General features: G+C 44.2%; 1 protein-coding gene across 1 annotated transcript; it reads left to right on the top strand.

The window, feature by feature from the left end:
* Window positions 1–8,799: 8,799 nt before the first annotated feature.
* On the top strand, window positions 8,800–23,421 carry LOC122552608 (endonuclease domain-containing 1 protein-like). Its single transcript, XM_043695358.2, has 2 exons — window positions 8,800–9,472; window positions 15,229–23,421. Exons 1-2 carry the CDS (start codon window positions 9,182–9,184, stop codon window positions 16,306–16,308), a joined length of 1,371 nt encoding a protein of 456 aa, XP_043551293.2. The 5' UTR covers window positions 8,800–9,181; the 3' UTR covers window positions 16,309–23,421.
* The last annotated feature ends 375 nt before the right edge of the window (window positions 23,422–23,796 follow it).

The raw sequence follows: 23,796 nt of genomic DNA on the forward strand, positions 1-23,796 counted from the left end.
GGTCTGGCAACATAGAGTCATAGTCATCAAGATGCACAGCATTTAAACAGACCCTTCAGTCCAACTCGTCCTGACCTAACCTAGTCCCATTTGCCAGCATTTGACCCATATCCCTCTAAATCCTTCCTACTCATTGACACACCCAGATGCCTTTTAAATACTGTAATTGTACCAGCCTCCACCACTTCCTCTGGCAGCTCATTCCATACACGTACCACCCTCTGTGTGAACAAATGCCCCTTAGGCCCCCTTTATATCTTTCCCCTCTCACCTTAAACCTATGCCCTCTAGTTCTGGAATTCTCCACCCCAGGGAAAAGACCTTGTCTATTTATCCTATCCACACCCCTCATGATTTTAAAAACCTCTGTAAAGTCACCAGCCTCCAGTGCCCAGGGAAAATATCCCCAGCCTATTCAGCCTCTCCCTGTAGCTCAAATCGTCCAACATCCTTGTAAATCTTTTCTGAACCCTTTCAAGTTTCACAACATCTTTCTTATAGGAAGGAGACCAGAATTGCATGCAATATTCCAAAAGTGGCCTAACCAATGTCCTGTTCAGCAGCAACATGACCTCTCAACTCCTATATTCAATTCTCTGACCAATAAGAGAAAAGCATACCAAACGCCTTCTTCTCTATCCTATCTACCTGCAACTCTACTTTTAAGGAACTACGAACCTGCACTCCAAAGTATTTTTGTTCAGCAACACTCTCCAGGACCCATATGTAGAGAGATTTTAGAAAGTTAGTGTTTCTAGACCAGTGAGTTACCTTCATGGTAACCTCAGCTGGTGCAGGAATTGAACCCACACTGTTGATCTAATTTGATTTATTCTTGTCACATGTACCTAGGTACAGTGGAAAGTTTTGTTTTGCATGCAGCACAGACAGATCATAACATGCAACAACCATAAGGTGATTGAACAGAGCAAGAAATACAAAGTTACAGCTGCAAAGACAGTGCACAAAAAGCAAGATTGACATTAGATTTGAACTTTGAGAGGTCTGTTCAGAACAGCGGGGAAGAACTAATCTTGAACCTGTTGGTGCACATGCTTTGTATCTTATGCCCTCGATGGAAGAAATTGGAGGAGATTATAACCGGGGTGGGAGGGGTCTTTGATCATGTTGGCTACTTTTCTATGGCAAAAAGAAGTGTAGATGGAGTCAGTGGATGGAAGGTTGGTTTGCTTGATGAACTGGACTGCGTTCACAACTCCCTGTAGTTTCATACAGTCCTGGGCAGAGCAGTTACTGTACCAAGCCATGATGTATCCAGATAGAATGCTTTCTACAGTGCATCTGTAAAAGTTGGTGAGGACCCTTAGGGACAAGCTGAATTTTCTTAATGTCCTGAGGAAGAAGAGGCGTTGTTGTGTTTTCTTGACCATTGCATCGACGTAGGTCGTCAAGGACAGACTGTTGGTGATAGTCACTTCTGGGACCTTGACTCTCTCCACCATCTCCACCTCAGCTCCATTGATACAGATAGAGATGTGGCTGCCTCCTTGCTTCCTAAAGTTGATGATCAGCTCTCTAGTTTCGCTGACTGTTGGCATGACAGCATGAAAACCTGAATGTGTTGGAAAAGGTTATAAGAGATAGGATTTATAATCATCTAGAGCAGAATAAGTTGATTAGGGATAGTCAACGTGGTTTTGTGAAGGCTAGGTCATGCCTCACAAACCTTATCGAGGTCTTTGAGAAGGTGACCAAATAAGTGGATGAGGGCAAAGTGGTTGATGTAGTGTATATGGATTTCAGTAAGGTGTTTGAAAAGGTTCTTATGGTAGGCTAATGCACAAAATACTGAGGCATAGGATTGAGGGTGATTTTGCAATTTGGATCAGATGTTGGCTAGCTGAAAGAAGACAGAGGGTGATGGTTAATGGGAAACATTCATCCAGAGTTCAGTTGCTAGTGGTGTACTGAAAGGATCTGTTTTGGGGCTACTGCTGTTTGTCTTTTTTATAAATGACCGAGATGAAGGCATAGAAGGATGGGTTAGTAATTTTACGGATGACACTAAGGTTGGTGGAGTTGTGGATAGTGCTGATGAATGTTGCAGGTTACAGAGGAACATAGATAACTGCAGAGCTGGGTTGAAAGATGGCAAATGGAGTTTAATGCAGAAAAGTGTGAGGTGATTCACTTTGGAAGGTGCAATGGGAATTAAGAGTAATGGTAAGATTCTTGGCAGTGTAGATGAGCAGAGAGATCTCGGTGTGCATGTACATAGATCCCTTAAAGTTGCCACCCAGGTTGATAGGGTTGTTAAGAAGGCACACAATGTGTTAGCTTTTATTGGTAGTGGAATTGACTTCCAGAACCACAAGATCATACTCCAGCTGTACAAAACTCTGGTGCAGCCGCACTTGGAGTATTGCATACAGTTCAGGTCATCGCATTTATAGGAAGGATGTGGAAGCTTTGGAGAGGGTTCAGAGGAGATTTACCAGGATGGTGCCTGGTATGGAGGGAACATCTTATGAGGAAAGGCTGAGGGACTTGAGGCTGTTTTCGTTAGAGTGAAGAAGGCTGAGAGGTGACTTAATTGAGACATACAAGATTGGGTGGACAATGAGCGCCTTTTTCTTTGGATGGTGATGGCTAGCACGAGAGAACACCACTTTAAATTGAGGGCTGATAGATATAGGGCAAATGTCAGAGGTAATTTCTTTACTCAGAGAGTAGTAGGGGTGTGGAACGCACTGCCTGCAACAGCAATAGACTCACCAACTTTATTGGAATACTGTAGGACAGTTGGACTTCAGATCTTTTCCACAGGTTGGCCCAACATCGAGGGCCAAAGGGTCTGTACTGCGCTGTAATGTTCTCTGTTCTATGAAAGTGCATTAATGAACCAGATGGATCTTTACAACATTTGACAGTGGTCACATGATCACCATGTGGCCAGCTCTTTATTCCAGATGTTATAGGATTCAAATCTCACCACATAATCACGCTGGAAATTGGATCTATGATCCAGACATTAATCAGCCTGGGGTTCTGGATTGCTAGCCCTGTGGGATTATCACTACACTCCATATCTCATGGTTTAAAGGATAAAGGTTGACTGGGATACCAGGGCAATTCCTCTACTCTTCTTTAAACAATGGCACAGGATCTTTTGTATCCAACTGAGTTTCGAATCTCATCCAAAAGGTGGCTTCACTGTTGGTGCAGACCTCCCCCCGGGACAATCCAAGAGGGTTATTGCGCTGGAGTGGGATTTGAACCCTCAATTCACACAGTTGCGACAGTGACTGCACTTTTCTGTGAAGCATGCTGAAGTCACGAAGGGTGCTGTAGAAAAGCAAGCCCTTCCTTTCTAATTTGCCAGTCCTGAGAAATTGAAGGTCGCTTTGGACCCAAACTGCTTTCCACAGTTCAGGGTGAGAATTCATAATTCCACCACTGGAGTGCGCTAGAACCAAGAGCAATTTGTCCCGAAATACCCTGACATGAACTTCTGAGGAATGAATGAGGCAGGTCTCAGAAACGGTGAAAAGTAATTGGGTAAAGTGCTTTTGCAATGTTCTGAACCTTCTTGAGCAACTGGACATACATTTGCATAAATCTTAGCGAGACATTTCACAGAGACATTTCTCTTTTTGAGACAATATTCAAAAACCTTGTAGACGATTACGAAAGTGGGAAGTACTTTCGGAAACAAAACTGTTAGCCAGGACTCAGTAGGTGGTAGTCCCAGTTCAGAGTCAGAAGATTGCAGGTTGATTTTTTTTTATTCAAAGTATTTGGGCACAAACATCAAGATTGTCTCGGTGATCATTTGCTGTTTGTGTCAGATTACTGTGTGAAAATTGATTTTTACATTTTTTTTTAATTGGCAAGGCCAGTAATTATTCTCCTTTCTCTGAAGTGTCCTTAAACTCAACTGGATTGAATGTTAAAAATCACACAACACCAGGTTATAGTCCAACGGGTTTAATTGGAAGCACACTAGCTTTCAGAGCGACGCTCCTTCATCAGGTGATAGTGGAGGGCTCGATCGTAACACACAATTTATAGCAAAAATTTGCAGTGTGATGTAACTGAAATTATACATTGAAAAATTGATTGTCTGTTAAGCCTTTCATCTGTTAGAATACAGTGATAGTTTCACTTCTTTCATGTGTAAATCACAAAACCCTTTTTTTACAGTTGCATTCTCGGGTTAGCTGTTAACAATGGTGATAGCTAGACAATATGTTGAAGGTGTTAGCCCCCTGTGTTCTCTGTTTAGATTGATTCTAATCTAAAAAGTGAGATAACAGAGTTTTACATAAATTCATGCAGTTTTTGAGCTCAGAGTTCTACATGAATGCATTCAGTTTTTGAGCAAAGTGCAATGTAACTCTGCAAGTACAAATTCACCCCACAAAATATATGTGTGCATGTGGGTCTTTGTCTGTCTGTGTGTGTGTGTGTCTGTCTGGGGTGGGGGTTGTGAGTGTGAGAAAGTGTGTGTGTGTGTAGTGAGTGCAGAGTGTCTTAAGTCTGTGAGGGGGTGCATGTGTGAGTGTGGGAGTGTGTGTATCTATAAGGGTGTGTGTGGGTATCTGTGTGCGCGTCTGTGTGTACCTGTGTCCGTGTGTATGTGAGAGTGTGTGTGTGTGTGTGTGTGTGTGTGTAGTGCAATGGTGATCACCTGCAATGTGACATGAACCCAAGGTCCTGGTTGAGGCCCTCCTGATGGGTACTGAACTTAGCTATCAGCCTCTGCTCGGCCACTTTCCTCTGCTGCCTGTCCTGAAGTCCACCTTGGAGGATGGTCACCCGAAGGTCCGAGGCTGAATGTCCTGGACCACTGAAGTGTTCCCCAACTGGGAGGGAACCCTCCTGTCTGTTGATTGTTGTGCGGTGCCCATTCATCCGTTGTCATAGCCTTTGCTCGGTTTCCCCAATGTACCATGCCTCCGGGCATCCTTGTCTGCAACGTATAAGATAGACAACGTTGGCTGAGTCACATGAGTACCTGCCATGTACAAAGTGGGAGGTGTTCCCATGTGTAAAAGTGGTATCTATGTCCACAATCTGACATGTCTTGCACTGTACACCATGACAGGGTTGTATGGAGTTGTCCTGAGAGTCGGGCAGTTTGCTACGAACAATGATCTGTTTGAGGTTTGGCGGTTGTTTAAAGGCAAGTAGTGGAGGTGTGGGGAAGGTCTTGGTGAGGTGCTCATCCTCATTGAGAATGTGTTGCAGGTCACGAAGAATATAGCATAATTTTTCTGCTCCTCGGAAGTACTGAACAACGAAGGGTTTTGTGATTTACACATGAAAGAAGTGAAACTATCACTGTATTCTAACAGATGAAAGGCTTAACAGACAATCAATTTTTCAATGTATAATTTCAGTTACATCACACTGCAAATTTTTGCTATAAATTGTGTGTTACGATCGAGCCCTCCACAATCACCTGATGAAGGAGTGTCGCTCTGAAAGCTAGTGCTTCCAATTAAACCCGTTGGACTATAACCTGGTGTGGTGTGATTTTTAACTTTGTACACCCCAGTCCAACACCGGCATCTCTGAATCATGGATTGAATGTGTTGGTGACATAGTGGTAATGTCAGTGTGCGAGTTATCCCGGGACCTAGGTTAAAGTTGTGGGAGAATGGGTTCAAATGCCACTGTGATCGCTGGTGAAATTTGAATTCAGTAAATAAATGTGGAACTACAAGCCAGGCATGGTGACTGTAAAATTATCATTCATCGTTATTTTAAAAGATCTCGCTGTCTCATGTCCTTTAGAAAAGTAAGTCTGCTCTCCTTATCTGGTTTGGCCTACATGTGACTCCAGACGCATAGCAAAATGTCATTCTTCACTAGCCTTTGGAATGGCTGAGGAGAAAGTGAGGTCTGCAGATGCTGGAGATCAGAGATGGAAATGTGTTGCTGGAAAAGCGCAGCAGGTCAGGCAGCATCTAGGGAACAGGAGAATCGACGTTTCGGGCATTAGCCCTTCTTCAGCCCTCTTCCTGAAGAAGGGCTAATGCCCGAAACGGCGATTCTCCTGTTCCCTAGATGCTGCCTGACCTGCTGCGCTTTTCCAGCAACACATTTCCATCTTTGGAATGGCTGAGCAAGCTTATTCAGTTAAAGGGACAATGAGGGATGGGCGAAAAGTGCCGGCATTGTCCAAACCTCATGAAAGAAAAGCAATTGAAAACATATTTCCTCAGTGCACAGCAGAAAATGACATGGGAGAAAATCCTAGATGGCATTAGACTGGAAAGTCAACATTCTGAAAATGAGACAACTCAACTTCCTGCTATATTAAACTCGTACATCCACAGACTTTAACATGAAATGTACAGAACTGTAGACCTTTCATTTTTATCTCATGTATTTAATAGACTGATATTTGATGATTAGATTCCCAACAGTGTGGAAACAGGCCCTTCGGCCCATCTAGTCCATACCGACCCTCCGAAGAGTAACCCACCCAGACCCATTCCCCTAAACTAATGCACCTAACACTATTGACAATTTAGCATGACCAAGTAACCTGACCTGCACATCTTTGTGACTATGGGAGGAAACCGGAATAAACCCATGTAGACACAGGGAGAATGTGCAAACTCCACACAGACAGTTGCCCAAGGAATCGGACCCGGGTCTTTGGTGCTGTGAGGCAGCCGTGCTAACCACTGAGCCACTGTGGCACCCCAAAAGGTGGCTTCACTGTTGGTGCAGACCTCCCCCAGGACAACGCAAGAGTGTCAGCCGCAGTTATTGCGCTGGAGTGGGATTTGATTAGATTTCCTACAATGTGGAAACAGGCCCTTCAGCCCAACAAGTCCACACCACCCCTATGAAGAGAAACCCATTCCCCTACCCTATATTTACCCCTGACTAACACAACGACCACTGTAGGTAATTTAGCATGGCCAATTCACCTAACCTGCACATCTTTGGACTGTGGGAGGAAACCGGAGCACCCAGAGGAAACCCACGCAGACACTGGGAGACTGTGCAAACTCCACCCAGACAGTCGGGAATCGAACCCAGGACCCTGGTGCTGTGAGGCAGCAGCACTAACCACTGAGTCACTGTTTGTATTATGCGCGATTATTTATGTACTGAAAAGTTCGTAACTATGCAATTCTATTTATATTTGTGTTTCAATATATATAACTATATTATGAATCACCTGTATTACTAATTAGAAGAATAATTATCAAGTGATACCCATCAGGAGCTGGGCAACAAGATCAAATACAGGGAAGGGAACTAAAATATATACCAGTCTATCTCTGTGTCTGTCTATGTATCTATCTATGTATCTATGTATCTATCTATCTGTCTGTCTGTCTATCTATCTATCTATCTATCTATCTATCTATCTATCTATCTATCTATCTATCTATCTATCTATCTATCTATCTATCTATCTATCTATATATCTATCTGTCTATCTATCTAGCTGACTGTTTATCTGTCGATTTAAACTCACAGAGGGAGTTTATTAAGAGCATTAGTTTTCTCCAGTCTGGCCTATTTTTTTCCAGCCTTTCCTGCTGGAGTTCTTTAACCCCCAGTCACTCCCTCTTGTATCAACCAACAGGGCATCATTCATTAATAAGATTTGTATCAATGCTGTTGACCGTGGGATTTGTTACAGCCCTTTACCTATTGATTGTGTGTTTTTGGGGTGTTGGTGTTGGAAGGGAATCCTGGGTTGTCAGTTAAAGAATCAGACGCATCTTCGTGCAGATCACACTGCCTCTTGTAGATTCAGCCCAGACAGCTCTTTCTGAATGTTCTGGTTGCTCATTGGATAAACAGACCCTTTGTGCATTTCCACACCCTTCATTCCACTACCAGTTGCCAATCTTTCGATCATCAAGATCTCACACTCTGAATTTCCCTCTCTAACCCTTACATCTCTCCATTTTCCTGTCCTCCTTTCACCCTCATTAAAACTCTTCATCCTATCAGGCCCAGAAACACGGTGTCCCAGTGGGTGACTGTGCCTTAAGTTCTCTCAACCCTAAGATCCTGGGAGTCTCACGCTAAATCTCTCCATTTCTCTAGCACCCATTGAGCTCCTGCCTCTGAAAAGCCTCCCTCCTTGACCATGACCTTGATCACCCATCTTTATTATGTGACTTGAAGATCCCAACTCTGTTTGGATGTAATCCTTGCTTCCAGCAGTCCCACACAGTCAAACAGCTGATTCTCTTCCCTCCCATCTCCAACACTTTAGTAAGTTACAAGCGAGGCCGCCTCAAAAAGCGCGTGATTTTTAAAAAAAATTTAAAAATATGCTCCTGGGCAGCTGGGTTTGTCGGACAATAAAGCCTCGAGAGTACCCAGGGCCAATTGGGAGAGTTCGCTTCGTGGGTGCCGAATTTCTTCAATGAGACTCCATTTGACACCTGCAAAAGGCGCTATGTAAATGCAGGTCAGTGCGGCTGGCAGGAGAAACAGCTCTATAAAAGCCGAAAGAGGAAGGGTCAACTTCTGAGGAAGGGTCACTCGACCCGAAACATTAACTCTGCTCTCTCTCTCTCTCTCTCTCTCGCTCAACAGATGATGCCAGACCTGCTGAGTTTTTCCAACAATTCCTGTTTTTGTTGGCTTTAATGGATGAGTGTTAAGACAATTGTTTAAAAAGGAAACTACATGTCCCAGGGAACCTTGGAGTACAAACAGCTTCTCCCTGACAAGCGTCTAGTTACACTGAATGATATAACATCCGGCGCATTGCAGAGTTTTTACATGCAGTGCACACACAGTTGGGCGTCAGGCCGGGCTAACTGCATCTGACAGTGCAGAGGTGGGAGCTGTCCAAATGTGAGACCAGGCGCAGAGGGATCGCAGAATTGCAGGGGGACGCGTGATGCATTCGGCGGCTTCCTCGTGGGAGGAGCTGAACTAAATGTTGACAGCACTGGCCGGGTCAGCAGTGACCGTGCCTGTTGGGAATTCAGTAAGGACCAGTTGGTGGAAGTGGTGCAGAGTGCTCCTGGCTACCGAGTCCAGCTGCCTCAGGGAGACCGGTTGAGGCATGTAACAACAGGGAAGGAGGAAGGATCAGGAAACCTCTGTACAAGCTTGTGGGCGTGTGTGTCTCTCTCTCTCTCTCCTGCTGAGATTTCAGCAGAAACCCGAACCCATCGCTCTTGGTGGAGAGAACAAGGGAAGTCTAACTGTGTGGAGCCTGACCATGGGGACAGGGAGCCTGGTCTTATTCCTGCTGCTGTTGCCTCGGATGGTGCAGGGGGAAGTGGTCCAGGATTTTGACAAGTGCAGTTGGTTCTTCCAGGGTGGGGTGCCTCCTCGCCTATCCGAGAGTCAAAACTGGTTTAGAATCTGCCAGCGGTATAAGAACCATTACCACTTTGCCACTCTGTACAACAGCGGGCTGCGGATCCCAGTCTACTCCGCCTACAGATACCCCTGCAGTATGGGCCAGAGTGCGGGCTACAGACCCAGCCCCTGGTTTTACGAACCGCAGGTAAAAGAGCTCTGGGGACTAAAGTGCATCCGCGTCTAGAGTACAGCTTTGACCCCCTTACTTGAGGAATTGCATTGGAGACAGCTCAGAGAAGGTTCACTTACTTAATTTCAGCGATTTTGAGCTTGTCTTATGAGGAGAGGTTGAGCAGTTTAGGTCGGACTCACTCCCCCAGGGTGAGGTAGATACCCGGACACCGAATAAATTTAAGGAGGAAATAGATAGGTTTTTAATTAGTCAAAAGTGAGGGCTGCAGATGCTGAGATTAGAGTCCAGAAACTGGTGCTGGAAAAGCACAGCAGGTCAGGCAGCATCTGAGGAGCAGGAGAATCGACGTTTCAGGCAAAAGCACTTCCATCAGGAATGAGACTGGCGGCCCACAGAGTGGCTAAATGGGAGGGGGTGGGGGGAAGGAAGCTACAGTGCAATAGGTGGATGGAGGTGGGGGATAAAGGTGATAGGTCAGAGGGGAGGGTGGAGCAGATAGGTGGGAAGGAAGATGGACAGGTGGGACAGGTCACGAGGGCGGTGCCAAATTGGAAGGTTGGAACTGGGGTAAGCTGAGGGAGGGGAAATGAGGAAACTGGTGAAATCCACATTGATACCATGGGGATGGAGGGTCCTGAGGTGGAAGATGAGACGTTTTTCTTCCAGGTGTTGGGTGGTAAGGGAGTGGCAATGGGGGAGGCCCAGGACCTGCATGTCCTTGGTGGATTGGGAGGGGGAATTGAAGTGTTCGGCCATGGGGCAGTGGGGTTGGTTGGTGCGAGTGTCCCAGACATGTTCTCTGAAGTGCTGTGCAAGTAGGCGTCCTGTCTCCCCAATGTAGAGGAGACCACATCGGGAGCAACAGAGTCAGTAAATGACACGTGTGGAAGTGCAAGTAAAATTCTGATGGATGTGGAAGGTTCCTTTGGGGCCTTGGATGGAGGTGAGGGAGAGGTTTCACAATTCCTGCAGTAGCAGGGGAAGGTGCTGGGAGACGCAGGTGGGATGGTCCTTATGGAAAGCGGGAGGGAAATAAATCCCTGGTGGTGGGATCCTTTTGTAGGTGGCAGAAATGGCGGAGGATGATGCAGTTTATGCGGAGGTCGGTGGGGTGGAAGGTGACACGGGGGGGGGGGGCTTCTGTCCTTGTTGGGGTTGGAGGGGTGGGGTTTGAGGCCGGAGTTGTGGAAAGTGGAGGAGATACACTGGAGGGCATCATCAACCACATGGGAGGTGAGGAATTGCGGTCTTTAAAGGAGGAGACCATCTGGTGTGTTCTGTGGTGGAACTGGTCCTCCTGGGAACAGATGTGGTGGAGACGGAGGAATTGGGAATAAGGGATAGCATTTTTACAGAAGGCAGAGTGGGAGGGGGTGTAATCCAGGTAGCTGTGGGAGTCAGTGGGTTTGTAAAAGATGTCAGTGTTGAGTTGGTCACCATTGTTAGAGATGGAGAGGTCCAGGAAGGAGATGGAGGTGACTGAGATGGTCCAGGTGAACTTAAGGTCGAGGTGGAATGTGTAGGTGAAGTTGATGAACTGTTCAACCTCCTGGTGGGAGCACGAGATGACGCCGATACAGTCATCAATGTAGCGGAGGAATAGGTGGGGAGTGGTGCAGGTGTAACTGCGAAAGATGGACTGTTTCACGAAACCGACAAAGAGACAGGCATAGCTGGGGCCCATGTAGGTGGCCATGGTACCCATTTTGTCTGGAGGAAGTGGGAGGATTCAAAGGAGAAATTATTGAGGGTGAGGACCAGTTCAGCCAAACGAATGAGAGTGTTAGTGGAGGGGTATTGGTGGGGACCACGGGAGAGGAAGAAATGGAGGCCTTGGAGGCCATTGCCATGGAGGATGGAGGTGTATAGGGCCTGGATGTCCATGGTGTGAATTGAAAGGTTATGTGGAAAGTGCAGGAAAGAGGCAGAGATTAAGTCAGCCATGATTGTATTAAATAGCAGGACAGGCTGGAGGGGCTGAATAGCCTCCTGCTACGAGTTGTTAAGTTTTGATTCAGTGACCTGCTCATTACAAAACAAGAGTAATAATGAAGTCGTGTAGGGATTGCTGATTAGCTGAGGGCTGAATTACAAATATCATATTTTGTTGTTCGCCCTCATAAATTGGTCCAATTGATCACTTGGCTGCATTGCTCATACTGTACTCAAAACAGATTAAAAATTTAGACACGTATGAGGTTTCAGTCTGATTCAATCCAAAAGTGTGGTCAAACAGGGTCTCTAGGACACGAATAGGTTCAGATTTCTTTTTAAAAGTTCAAAACAATGAATGAAGATGAAGTAAATACAGCTTAATCATTTACAGTGACAGCGGAAAATGGTGATCAGATTTAAGATGTTTGGCACCAGATGCTCAGGCCACCATTTTTCTTAAGACTATACAACATAGGAGCAGAAGTAGGCCATTCAGCCCATCGGGTTTGCTCCTCATTCAGTGAGATCATGGTTGACCTGATAATCCTTAGCTGTAAATGTAACTGTAAATCCTTTCTCCTATAACCCTTGTTTCTTTTACTGATTAATAATCTCTCTCTCGACCTTGAATATACATAATGACTCAGCCTCGGCAGCTCACTGTGATAAAGAATTCCACAGATTCGCTCCCCTCTGAGAGAAGAAATTCTTCCTCATCTCTGTCTTAAATGTGTGACCCCTTGCACTGAGATTATGACCTGTGGTCCCAGACTCTCCCACAATCTCTCCACGTCTACCCTGTCAAGTCCTCTACATCCCCCTGTATTCCAACGAGTAAAATTTGATCCATTCAACCTCTCCCTACTCCATGCCTGATATCAGCCAAGTGAACTTTCTCTGTACTGCCTCCGATGTCACTATGTCTTTCCTTAGATAAGGGGCCCGCAACTGTCCAAAATATTCCAGCTTCATCTATATTAATGGCCAGAATTTAGGTTTATAGCTGGTAAATTTCCAAGTTTGTGCAGGGTTAAAAACTTAAAATTACTAGCGGTAGATTTTGAGAGGAGGCAAATGGATTGGTTGAATAAGAGAACCAGACAGACAAAGCCCAAAGCAGAGAAGTGTGAGGTGATCAGAAGAATAAGGAGAGATAATGGAAAATTCTAATGGGGTGCAGCAACAGAGAGACTTGGGGAAGATAGGTGTACAAACAGTTGAAGGTGGTAAGGCCAGTTGAAAAAGCTGATAAGAAGGCATTCAGGATCCTGAGCTTTAAAAATACAAGTGTAGATTATAACAGCTAGGACATTAGGGAAGAGATTTCTAAAACACTCACTGGTTAGCTGTCATCTGGAGGATTGTATCTAATTCTCGGCACAACAATTTAGGAAAGGTAATTAAGGCGTTAGAAAGTGTGCTGAAAAGATTTACGGTTGGGTCACTTTTGGAATACTGCATTCAATTCTGGTCTCCCTGATATAGGAAAGGTGCAGAGAAGATATACAAAGATGTTGCTAGGGTTGGAGGGTTTGAGCTATAGGGAGATGTTGAATAGGCTGTGGCTATTTTCCCTGGAGCATTGGAGGCTGAGGAGTGATCTTTTTGAGATTTATAAAATCACGAGGGGCATGGATAGGATAAACAGCCAAGGTCTTTTCCCTGGGGTGGGGGAGACCAGAACTAGAGGGCATAGACTTAAGGTGAGAGGGGAAAAATATTGAAGGGACCTAAAAGGCAACTTGTTTATGCAGAGGGTGGTGTATATATGGAATGAGCTGCCAGAGGAAGTGGTGGAGGCTGGTACAATTACAGCATTTAAAACCCGTCTGGATGGGTATATGAATTGGAATGTCTATCGACATTTCCGCCACCAACAATCGGACCCCACCACCAGGGATATATTTCCCTCCCCACCCCCTATCCACTTTCCGCAAAGACTGTTCCCTCCTTGACTATCTCGTCAGGTCCCTGCCCCCCAACAACCCACCCTCCCCTCCCGGAACCTTCCCCTGACACAGCAGGATTTGCAAAACCTGCATCCACACCTCCCCCCTCACCTCCATCTAAGGCTCCAAAGGAGCCTTCCACATCCATCAAAGTTTCACCTGCACATCCACCAATATCATTTATTGTATCTGTTGCTCCCAATGCAGTCTCCTCTACACTGGGGAGACAGGACACCTACTTGCAGAGCGCTTCAGAGAACATCTCCGGGACACCCTCACCAATCAACCCCACTGCCCCATGGCCAGTCATTTCACCTCTCCCTCCCACTCGGCTGAGAACATGCAAGTCCTGAGCCTCCACCACTGCCACTCCCTCACCACCCGATGCCTGGAGGAAGAAAGCCTCATCTTCCGCCTCGGGACTCTTCAACCTCAGGAGATCAATGTGGATTTCACCAGTTTCCTCATTTCCCCTCCCCCCACCTTACCCCAGTTCCAACCTTCCAGCTCAGGACCATCCTCATAACCTGTCCCATCTGTCAATCTTCCTTCCCACCCTCCTCTCTGGCCTATCACCTTTACACCCACCTCCATCCACTATTGCACTCTCAGCTATCTTCTCCCCAGTCCCACCCCCCCTCCTATTTATCTCTCCACCCACCCCCCCCCCCCCCCCCCCCCCCACACACCCCCAGGCTTCCACTCTCATTCCTGATGAAGGACTTTTGCCCGAAACATCGATTTTCCTGCTCCTCAGATGCTGCCTGACCTGCTGTGCTTTTCCAGCACTACTCTAATCTTAACTGTGATCTCCAGCATCTGCAGTACCCACTTCCGCCTATATGAATAGGAAGGGTTTAGAGGGATATGGACAAAATGGTGGCAAATGGGTTCTGGTCGGCATGGATGAGTTGGACCGAAGGGTCTGTTTCCATGCTGCACTTCTCTATGACTCTGTGACTCGAAGAATTATTCAAGGAATAAGGTACTGCAGTTATGTGGATATGTTGGATACCCTGTTGCTGATCTCCTTGAAGAAGAGAAGGTTGAGAGGTGTTTTTAGAGAGATGTTTAAAATGATGAGGGGTTCAGTCAGAGGGATACTGTTCCCATTGGCAGAAAGGTTGAGAACCAGAGGACACAGACGACAGGAGGAAAAACGGGTGATTAGGAAGTGGAATAAGACAATGGTAAAAGGTAGATTCAACTGTAGCTTTCAAAAGGACTGAGACAAACAGGGAAGAGAATAAAATCGGAGGGTGTTCCTTTAGCAAACAACAGCAATGGCCTATTACTATGTGAATTTGTTCTTTAACTATTTTTCAATGCTTTGTGACTCTATTATTGTAAAGTGTTGCCTTAAATAGCAAATGAATTAAAATAAATGAAGACATTTAATAATAATACTTTATTGGTAGAAAAATTAATTAGAAATCAGATAAATTGAAGAAATGGCTTGATTTTATTCATAGGAATTGGTGGAATTCTTTACTGCAGAGGACTTCCAAGTCTGCATCTTCAGGTTTGCGATAGCAAGATTTTTAATCTGTATGGGAATTAAATGTTATAGGGACAAGTCAGGAACGTGGAGTTGAGGATTATCAGATCAGGCATGATCTGATTGGCAGAGCAGAAGGGGAGGTCTAAATGGCCTACTTTTGCACCTACATCTTACACTTTTGTTGTTGGGGAAAAGAATTACAAGGATGTGAACTGGAGGTGAATCGCATTGCTCCCAGGTTCCTGGTGTGGTGGAGTTTCAGGGCATTGCCTATGTTTAGTCACTGCTGTGGACCTGAAAAGGTAGATGAAGGTCGATCAAAGAAATAAATACCTGTACTAAAGCTCGATCGTTTCTCACGCTTGCATTTGTCTTGCTTTCAGATCGACAACCCTGCTAGTGGAAATGAGATGCAGACATGCAATGTGCCTTCCAGTCGCTTTCAGGCAGTTGAGTCCGATTACCGGGATAACAACTATGACCGAGGCCATCTGTACCCATTCAAACTGAATGACAAGACGAGTGCCACAAGTACATGCACCCTCACTAACGCAGTACCCGAACGTCATGGTGCCAATGTCAGGTGGCTTCACCAGGTTGAATCCTTTGTCCGGAGGCTGGCACAGATATGCCACCGGTCCAAACGGACAATGTACGTGGTGACAGGTGCTGACAATCCCACACAAAATAAAATGAACAACAGAGTGTCAGTGCCCGGTCTGGTCTGGTCAGCTCTTTGCTGCACCTCTGCACAGGACCTGAATAATGATCCTTGTCTAAGTGGCAATGTGGTATCAGAGGAAATGGACATACCAACATATGATAACGACTTTTCTTTTGCATTCATGAAAAACATGGAGCCAGAAGCAAATGCTGAGCACCTAATGGTGAGGGAGTTACAGAAAATCCTGGGAGTGGGCAAGATCTTTGACAGGTGCAGGGGAACAACCAAAGATGATGAAGCAGAGACCTTCAAAGAGGTGGAAGCATTGATATCCAAACTGGCAATTAGCACAGAAGATCAAGAGGACATTTCTCTCCCGATACCAGCTGAAGAGAACCCAGCAGCTGATGGTGATGATCTGGCAACACAGCAAGCTGATACACCATTGGAACCAGCCAGCAAAGAGGTTGATGAAGTCTGTGAGTCCACCATCATCAACGCCTTGGCTCCAATTGGAAGGATGATCTCCTTGGTCACCAATGGGGTATCAGCCTTTGCCAGACTCATCACAACTGTTATCAACATTGCCCGAATTCTGATGGTGGCCATTTTGAGAGTTCCCTTCGGGATTATCCATGACTGTGCCGGCTGCCTGACCATCATGGTCAAGCATCTGATTGTCACAGTGGCCACGGTTCCCCAAGACCTCTTGGGTATCGTGGCCAGCATTATATCGGACACTGCAGGTGTCATTGCATGGTCCGCCAGGATGATCAAATATCTTGTCAGAGTTCTGTAATCTTTGCTGTTTGAAAGGTTAGATCTTCACATAATACCAAATTGAGACACTCTTTATCAACAATCCCAACTTCCAGGAGTCACCATTTACAACCAGTCCACCCTCTACCCCCAACTATTCAAACATGTCCTCCTAAAACTCATAACCTTTCCAACATCTCTATAAGCATGCCCTCACTAAGTTCTCAAACCCAAGAGAAATCTGCCTGGTCAATATTTATTGCTTAACTAACATCTCAGAAGTGAATTTTTTTCTGAATAATGCCTGGTTTGCTTACTTAGGGACGTTTGCAGTGCATTATGTATATTACAATATTGAGCACACACGCTCATTCATTCATTCATTCATTCACTCATTCACTCATTCATTCACTCATTATTCATTCGCTCATTCATTCATTCACTCATTCATTCATTCATTCACTCATTCATTCATTCATTCATTCATTCATTCATTCACTCATTCATTCGCTCATTCACTCATTCACTCACTCATTGGCTGAAAAGTACTTTGGAACATCTTAAAAACATGAAAGTTCCTGTATGTTTCAGTATTTCAGATGCTAATTCCTCTGATTAGGGCATTAAGATTATTGGGAGTTTAGTAATATAAATGAAGAAGTCCTTCCTGTTTGACCATCGTTTGTTCTTCAGGCAGTATACTTGTGGAAATTGGATTTATAAATAAGTGACTGTTGGATACTGTATTTGGACAATGCATGGAGAAAATGGAACTAAACAAGTCCCTTATAACCACAAGTTCTTGAAAAGTGCTATGATATTGTGGTTTCCTTTTCAACATGATTTGTAAAATCTCAGCTTGTCAGTTGTCCAATTAATGTTTAGTTTCTGTCCTATTGTGATAGTGTTTGAGTAGTGGGGGCTCTGAAGCTACGAGGGTCTGTTGGGTCAGATACATCTGGTGCTGGATAGTTGAAGCTGAACTAACCAGTAGTAGGAGGCTTGGCAGTCTGATAGTGAGCCAGGTAGATCTGACAGTATTCCAGAATATTGTCACCAAGGACTCAAGGCTCACAATCTACCTTGGATCATTAATAGGCTTCAGTAAGATTAGACCTGTGCAGAAAGTTTTCAAACATTTCCAAGTGCTCTAACAGGTAAAACTATCTCGGTTGGAGAATCTGTTTTAATATCCTGTGATTTGCACTGCCAGTGCAGTAGCTCCAACTATTCAAACACTACCTGTATGTGAGTGGGACAACCTGGAGCTTGAGTCTTCCAAATGGCAGCTGAGCTCTCCTTGAACCCACGATCTCCAGCAGCTGCAAAGAGTAGGGGCAGCAATTGCATAGCAACACCATCACATCCAAGGACCACTGCAAGTCCCTCTTGGATATGCATCATGCAGTTCCTTTGTCCTCGCTGAATTAAAATCCCAGAACTCCCTCCCTGACAGCACTGTCTAGCAGCTTGACCATACAGACTGTAAACTAAAGGCTCACACACACCTTCCCAAGAGCAGGGTTGGGCAATAAATGTTGGCCTTGCTGACAACACTCAGCATCCAAAAATAAATATTAGGACATTTGTCTGTGCACTTCATTATCAAACTAACAAAATCACTATGGGTCAAGGCTTCAGCAGCTTTAGCCAGAAACAGAGTTATGGATTTTAACGCATGTCAGGAACTTGATTGACCAAGTGTAAGCGCTTACACGCATGAAGCATTCTAACTCAAATGATTACGAATCGAGTCAAGCATTGTTGTTACAAACTATTAGCAATCACAAACACGAGGCAAAGGCTGTTTGGAGCAGGGTGCCTGGAGGGGGGGGGGATAATGTCGCAAATGCAAGTGGCTACATGTTTACAGAAAAGGAGGTTGAAATGTGTCAGAGTGGCGTCTGGGGTTTATTGGAGGTAGGGACTAGCCAAATGGATGACCATGAACTTTCCTGATCTTTGGCCTTTAAATGATTCTTTGTCCTATGTGATCACTCTCTATGTATATATTTATACAGGAAATGGGTTTTTTGGTGACTGTACTGGGGTCATGTTGGTGAATTCTTCACCACTTTATTTTTGTACATAGTATCATCAAACACGTAGGAGTAGTAGATATTTAGAAGACATGCTTAGTTTTGGAGCTATCTTTTTTCATTGTAATTACTTGCAGTGACTGAATTCCTGCCAGAAATTACATGTGTGTGGTGATGAAGGCTGTTCGGTGGATGTTGTGTATATGAATTGTCAGAAGTCATTCTGTCAGAAGCCATGTCACAACTCATTACAATTGTACATAGCACTGGTGAGACTACACCTGGGATGCTTTGTGCAGTTTTGTCCTCCATATTTAAGAAGAGATGCACTTACATACTGTGGTCCTGCAAAGGTCCACTAGAATGGTCTCAGAGATGAGGGGGTTGAGCTATGGTGAGAGGCTATGTAGGTTGGGTTGATTTTCCCCGGAGTTTAGAAGAATGAGAGGTGATCTCATTGAAATGTACAAGATTCTGAAGGTGCTTGACAGGATAACCAGTGAGAGATTGTTTCTGCTGGTCGAGGGTTCGATTAAATAGGGGCACAGTCTCAGGGGAAGGAGTCCATCGTTTGGGACTCACGATGGTGAGTAACCTGATCACACAGATGATTCTAGTGTCTGCATCATTTGATGCATTTAAAGCTGAGGCAGAAAGAGTTTTGGTTTCTCATGGAATCAGGGCATGTTGAAAGCAGACAGGAACATAGAGTGGAGGCCCTAGCTCAGTCAAGATGATATTGAATGATGGGGCAGACCTGACAGGCCAAATGCTGGATCAATGGTGCTGGAAGAGCACAGCAGTTCAGGCAGCATCTGAGGAGCAGCAGCAAAATCGACATTTCGGGCAAAAGCCCTTCATCAGGAATAAAGGCAGAGAGCCTGAAGCGTGGAGAGATAAGCTAGAGGAGGGTGGGGGTGGGGAGAGAGTAGCATAGAGTACCTGGGAGTTGCAATGGGAGAGGGACTCCCTGAGATTCTTGTAGAGAGAGGAGGAAAACTTCTTCAAGGCAGGCCAAATGGTCCACTTCAGCTCCAATTTCCTGCTTTTATAAATCGCTGTGTAAATGTTTGATTACAGCAATATCTATGCCTCAACTGACATAACTCAAACAAAATAATTTGTACATTTGTGATAAGGAACACATTACACCAGCTCGCGTTTAATATTTCCTTGCCTTAAATAAGTAACTTCAAATTATCCTGAATCAAACTGCCTTCCCTTTAGCAAAACCGACTGTGCCATAGTTCAGTGGGAAGGTTCTGGTTTTATATCCCAGCCCAGATCTTTTGCCCAAAATTCCAGATTGATGTTCCAGTGGTAGTACTGAGGGGCTGCTGCATTGCTGGAGGTGGTGATTTTCAGAAAGGATTTTAAACAAGACACTGTTTACTTTGTTGGATAGAAATAAAAGATTTCATTGCATTATTTATTGGGGAAATAAGGAGCAGAGGTACCCGTTGTTCTGGCCAGTGCTTATCAGCATCACAAAAGAAAAAGTGATCTGGTCAAGTGTACCCAAGAACTCTGTGGGAAGCTAGGGAAGTGATTGCTGGGCCCCTTACAGAGATATTTGTCTCATTGATAGTCACAGGTGAGGTGCCAGAAGACTGGAGGTTGGCAAATGTGGTGCCACTATTTAAGAAAGGTAGTAAGGAAAAGCCAGGGAACTATAGACTGGTGAGCCTGACATCAGTTTTGGGCAAGTTGTTGGAGGGAATCCTGAGGGACAGGATTTACAAGTATTTCGAAAGGCAAAGACTGATTAGGGATAGTCAACATGGCTTTGTGTGTGGGATATCATGTCTCAGGAACTTGTTTGAGTTTTATAAAGGTTTAGGGTGAGAAGGGAAAGATATAAAAGGGACCTGAGGGTGGTGCATGTGTGGAATGAATTGCCAGAGGAAGTGGTGGAGGCTAGTACAATTGCAACATTTAAAAGGCATCTGGATGGGTATATGAATAGGAAGGGTTTGGAGGGATATGGGCCAAATGCTGGCAAATGGGACTAGATTAGGTTAGGATGAGTTGGACCGAAGGGTTTCCATGTTTTACATCTCTATGACTCTAAGACACTATGACATTGGTGTTTGTGAGATTCACAAATTGTCCATTGTGTTTCCAACATGACAACGGTAACTCGACCTCAGAGTCAAAAATCAATGACACTGGATCATAGTCCAACAGGTCTGCTATGTATGCATTAATCTTCAGCCTTACTGTATCTGATCTGCTAGTGCCTCTCCCTCTGTTTTTCTTATCATATTTGGTTCAATCTAAAGGGATGAGAAATTTAGCAGCTTAAGACAGGCTCAATAATTCCATGGATACATTCATGGAATGTTTTCCTTTCACTTGGGTGCATATCCTAACTCCAAAGCCACACAAGTGAACCTTGCTTTAGAACATTTTGAACAAATTATTTAGGTGGAAAAATGGTGAAAAAAGAGAAATAATCTGAATGTTGCTGACATTGAAAGGAATTAACAGTATGAGTAAAAAGCTGATTAAAGGATTGAAAACTGAGGTATTGTATTTCATTTTGAAATGGTCTCCCCCCCCGCCAATCAGTGTCAAGCCACTGATATTCCCAGTTATTATAAGTGAATAAAATCACCATAATCCCAGGTGAGAGAGGGAGGGCATTAGTGGTTTAGCCTGAGGGCTACCACACCACACACATGGTTACCTGCACACTCACCTCAGCCAGTGCAGGAAATGAATCCACACTGGCAGTATCCACTCTGCATTGGAAACCAGACATTTAGTCAACTGAACTAAGCAATCTTGTTTGCTGCATTTGACACAAAAATAAAAATGCTGTCAAGGAGGCTAATGAGTTGACAGATGGGTATTAAATTAAACTTAATGCAGATAAATGTGAGGTGTTACCTTAGAGAGAGAGCGAAATAACTAATCAAAGTTTAAAAGGAATGCAGTAGTGAATGGCCTTCATTCCAACAGATCCGCAAATTGGTAGCTGTGGCAACCTTCCATCTCATAAGACGATGACTTGCAAGGTGATGGCCAATTCTGTGTTAAACCTCTCCTGGTGTGGATCAGGAACCACGTTCTGTTATGGCAGTCTCTGTCACTTTAGCTGCGGAGGAAGACTGGGCTTGCTCAGTCTCTGTCTTCTCCTGGCCCTTCTCTTGGCCTTTTCGTTGCAGCTTTTCCAGTGCCTTTACAGTCGCCCCACACACCCCCTCTCTCTCCCAGGGATCACACCCATCAGTAACTGTCTCCAAGGTCACTGTCAACGTCCGCAGTTTTCACGTCTCTTTTGGAGTCATCCTTGTAGTGAAGGCGTTTGACCACTTGGATTTTGTGATCTAGAGGCCAGTCCACCACAGAGAGTTTCCTCCAACCAAATTCCATCCAATGAACGAGGCTAAGCCAGTTCATTAAAAATTGTAAACAACAAAAGCACCCAATATTTACATAGCACGTTTAGCATAATAGAACATCCCAGGGCACTTCACAAGAGCAAAATAGGACACCGATAGGTGCTATTATGATAGATGACCAAATACTTCTCAAGCAGGCCAGTTTTGTTGAATCTCTTAAAGATGGAAAGCCTGATAGACAGAGAGAGTTCAATAGAAAGGCTATTCCATAACATCAGGTCAATTAATGAAGGTTTGATTATGATGTTGGAATAATTAAGATTGGGACGCTCAGGAGAGCAGAGTTAGAGAAGCACAGACATGGTGGCACGTAGGGATGGAAGAGATTAGAGAGTTAGGGAATTTCAAAACATATTTATAATGAAATTGCTAAGACAAAGGGATTCTCAGTGTTATAACTGGGAACACAGAAAGCACAAAGCAAAGTGTTGATGGCCTAGTGATATTATCACTCGACTATTAACCCAGAGACCCATGTAATATTCTGAGACCCTGGCAGATGTGGAATTTGAAATCAAGTTCTTAATATTGAATAAAACTATAGAATTGTGAGTTTAATGATGACAATGAAACCATTATCGATTGTCAGGAGAAACCCATTTGGTTTACTGATGCTCTTGAGAAAAGGAAATCTGCCGTCCTTACCTGGTCTGGCCAACATATGACTCCAAGCCCACAGCAATGGCATTGACTCTTTATTAGGAATGGGCAATAAATGCTGGTTGAGCCAGCAATGGCCACATCCTGTGAATGTATTTTTTTAAAAGTCCACCAAACAGCTTTGGTGCCATGCATCCAGAAGAATGTTAGAGTTCTGAAGAGGGTAACAGAGAGACTGGAGATGAGAAGCTGCTATTATATAGAATGTTAAGGGAAACTGGAGTTTTTATTAGGATAAAGTGGGGCAACAGACCATCCAAGAGATAGAATAAAGGAATAGTTTTCTATATACAGAAGCCTGTTAGGTCAAGCAGTTCTCATCAGAATCAATGGTTGGAGCAGAATCCAAAGTATCTCTTGAAAGAAAGTAATCATAAAAATAAAGGATATTGGGGAAAGACATGAAATGGGACTAAGTGGATAGACCTTTTTACCAAAAGGTGTCACAAGTGCATTGTCCTCAATGTCCTCCTTCTGTGTCAAAACACTCTATGATCCCATAAGTAATGAGATTAAGACAGGTTTACCTCAAGAACATTTTAATTTTAAATGATTCTTAATTGATGGACAAAAAGACTGAAGATGTTGTGGAGGAATTGATAGCAATTAAGGCAAGTCTTTAAGTGAAAGTACAGATATTAGAATGATGTAGAATCTTTGTTAAACATTCGAGTGTTCCAGAAAAGATAGACAGTCGCCTAACAGCTAATATAGAGGGAAAATATTACTGTAATAAAAGCAAATTACTGCAAATTCTTAAAATCTGAAATAAAATGGAAAATTATGGGGAAACTCAACATTTCTGGCAGCATCTGTGGAGAGAGTACCAAGAGTTAATGTTTTGAGTATGATGTGATTATTCTTTGGAGCAATATTTATTGTGCTTGGTGTAAAGAGAGTCAACGGAACTTTATGAATAAGTTGTACATCTCTAATAAAATTTTAATTCTGAAATGATTGTTAAATTTGTGGCAATTGTATTGATAACTCTATCCTCCTGATATATTACAGATGTAGTTAAATAAACAGGTTCTTAATAGTACAAAATGTGCTGTGTTAAATCCTTGATGTTTGCACAGACTGAATGACAACTGTCACCACACAGTGGTATCTGTTGACTGTGATTATTTTGCAGCACGTTGGGTCATTTGTGTCTCAAACATTCATCTTGGGAGACAGAACCTTGAAACCAATATTTGCTATTGCATGTTAAAAATAAGCCAAACCCTCTCTACATTTCCTTTTTACTAAAGCTAACCTCAGTAATTGTACCTTCAGTGTTCACTGGCCAGTTGATGGAGGGATGGTGGATGTTCTAGATGTCTACATCTTCTTCATGGTCTTGGCCATGTTAAAGTGTCACCAGAGAGGATTCAAGATAAGCCAAATGATTCACTCGAGGCCTTCTGCAAGTAATGAACA

The sequence above is a fragment of the Chiloscyllium plagiosum genome, unplaced genomic scaffold, assembly GCF_037043375.1.
Source record: "Chiloscyllium plagiosum isolate Xiang-an unplaced genomic scaffold, Cpla_swu_hap1 HiC_scaffold_10, whole genome shotgun sequence".
NCBI lineage: Eukaryota > Metazoa > Chordata > Chondrichthyes > Orectolobiformes > Hemiscylliidae > Chiloscyllium > Chiloscyllium plagiosum.

Excerpts from the sequence above, each read along its gene's own strand:
- LOC122552608 (XM_043695358.2), top strand. The coding sequence starts at position 9,182 with ATGGGGACAGGGAGCCTGGTCTTATTCCTGCTGCTGTTGCCTCGGATG. Across the intron at positions 9,473-15,228 it reads CCTGGTTTTACGAACCGCAG|ATCGACAACCCTGCTAGTGG; the intron begins GTAAAAGAGCTC and ends TCTTGCTTTCAG.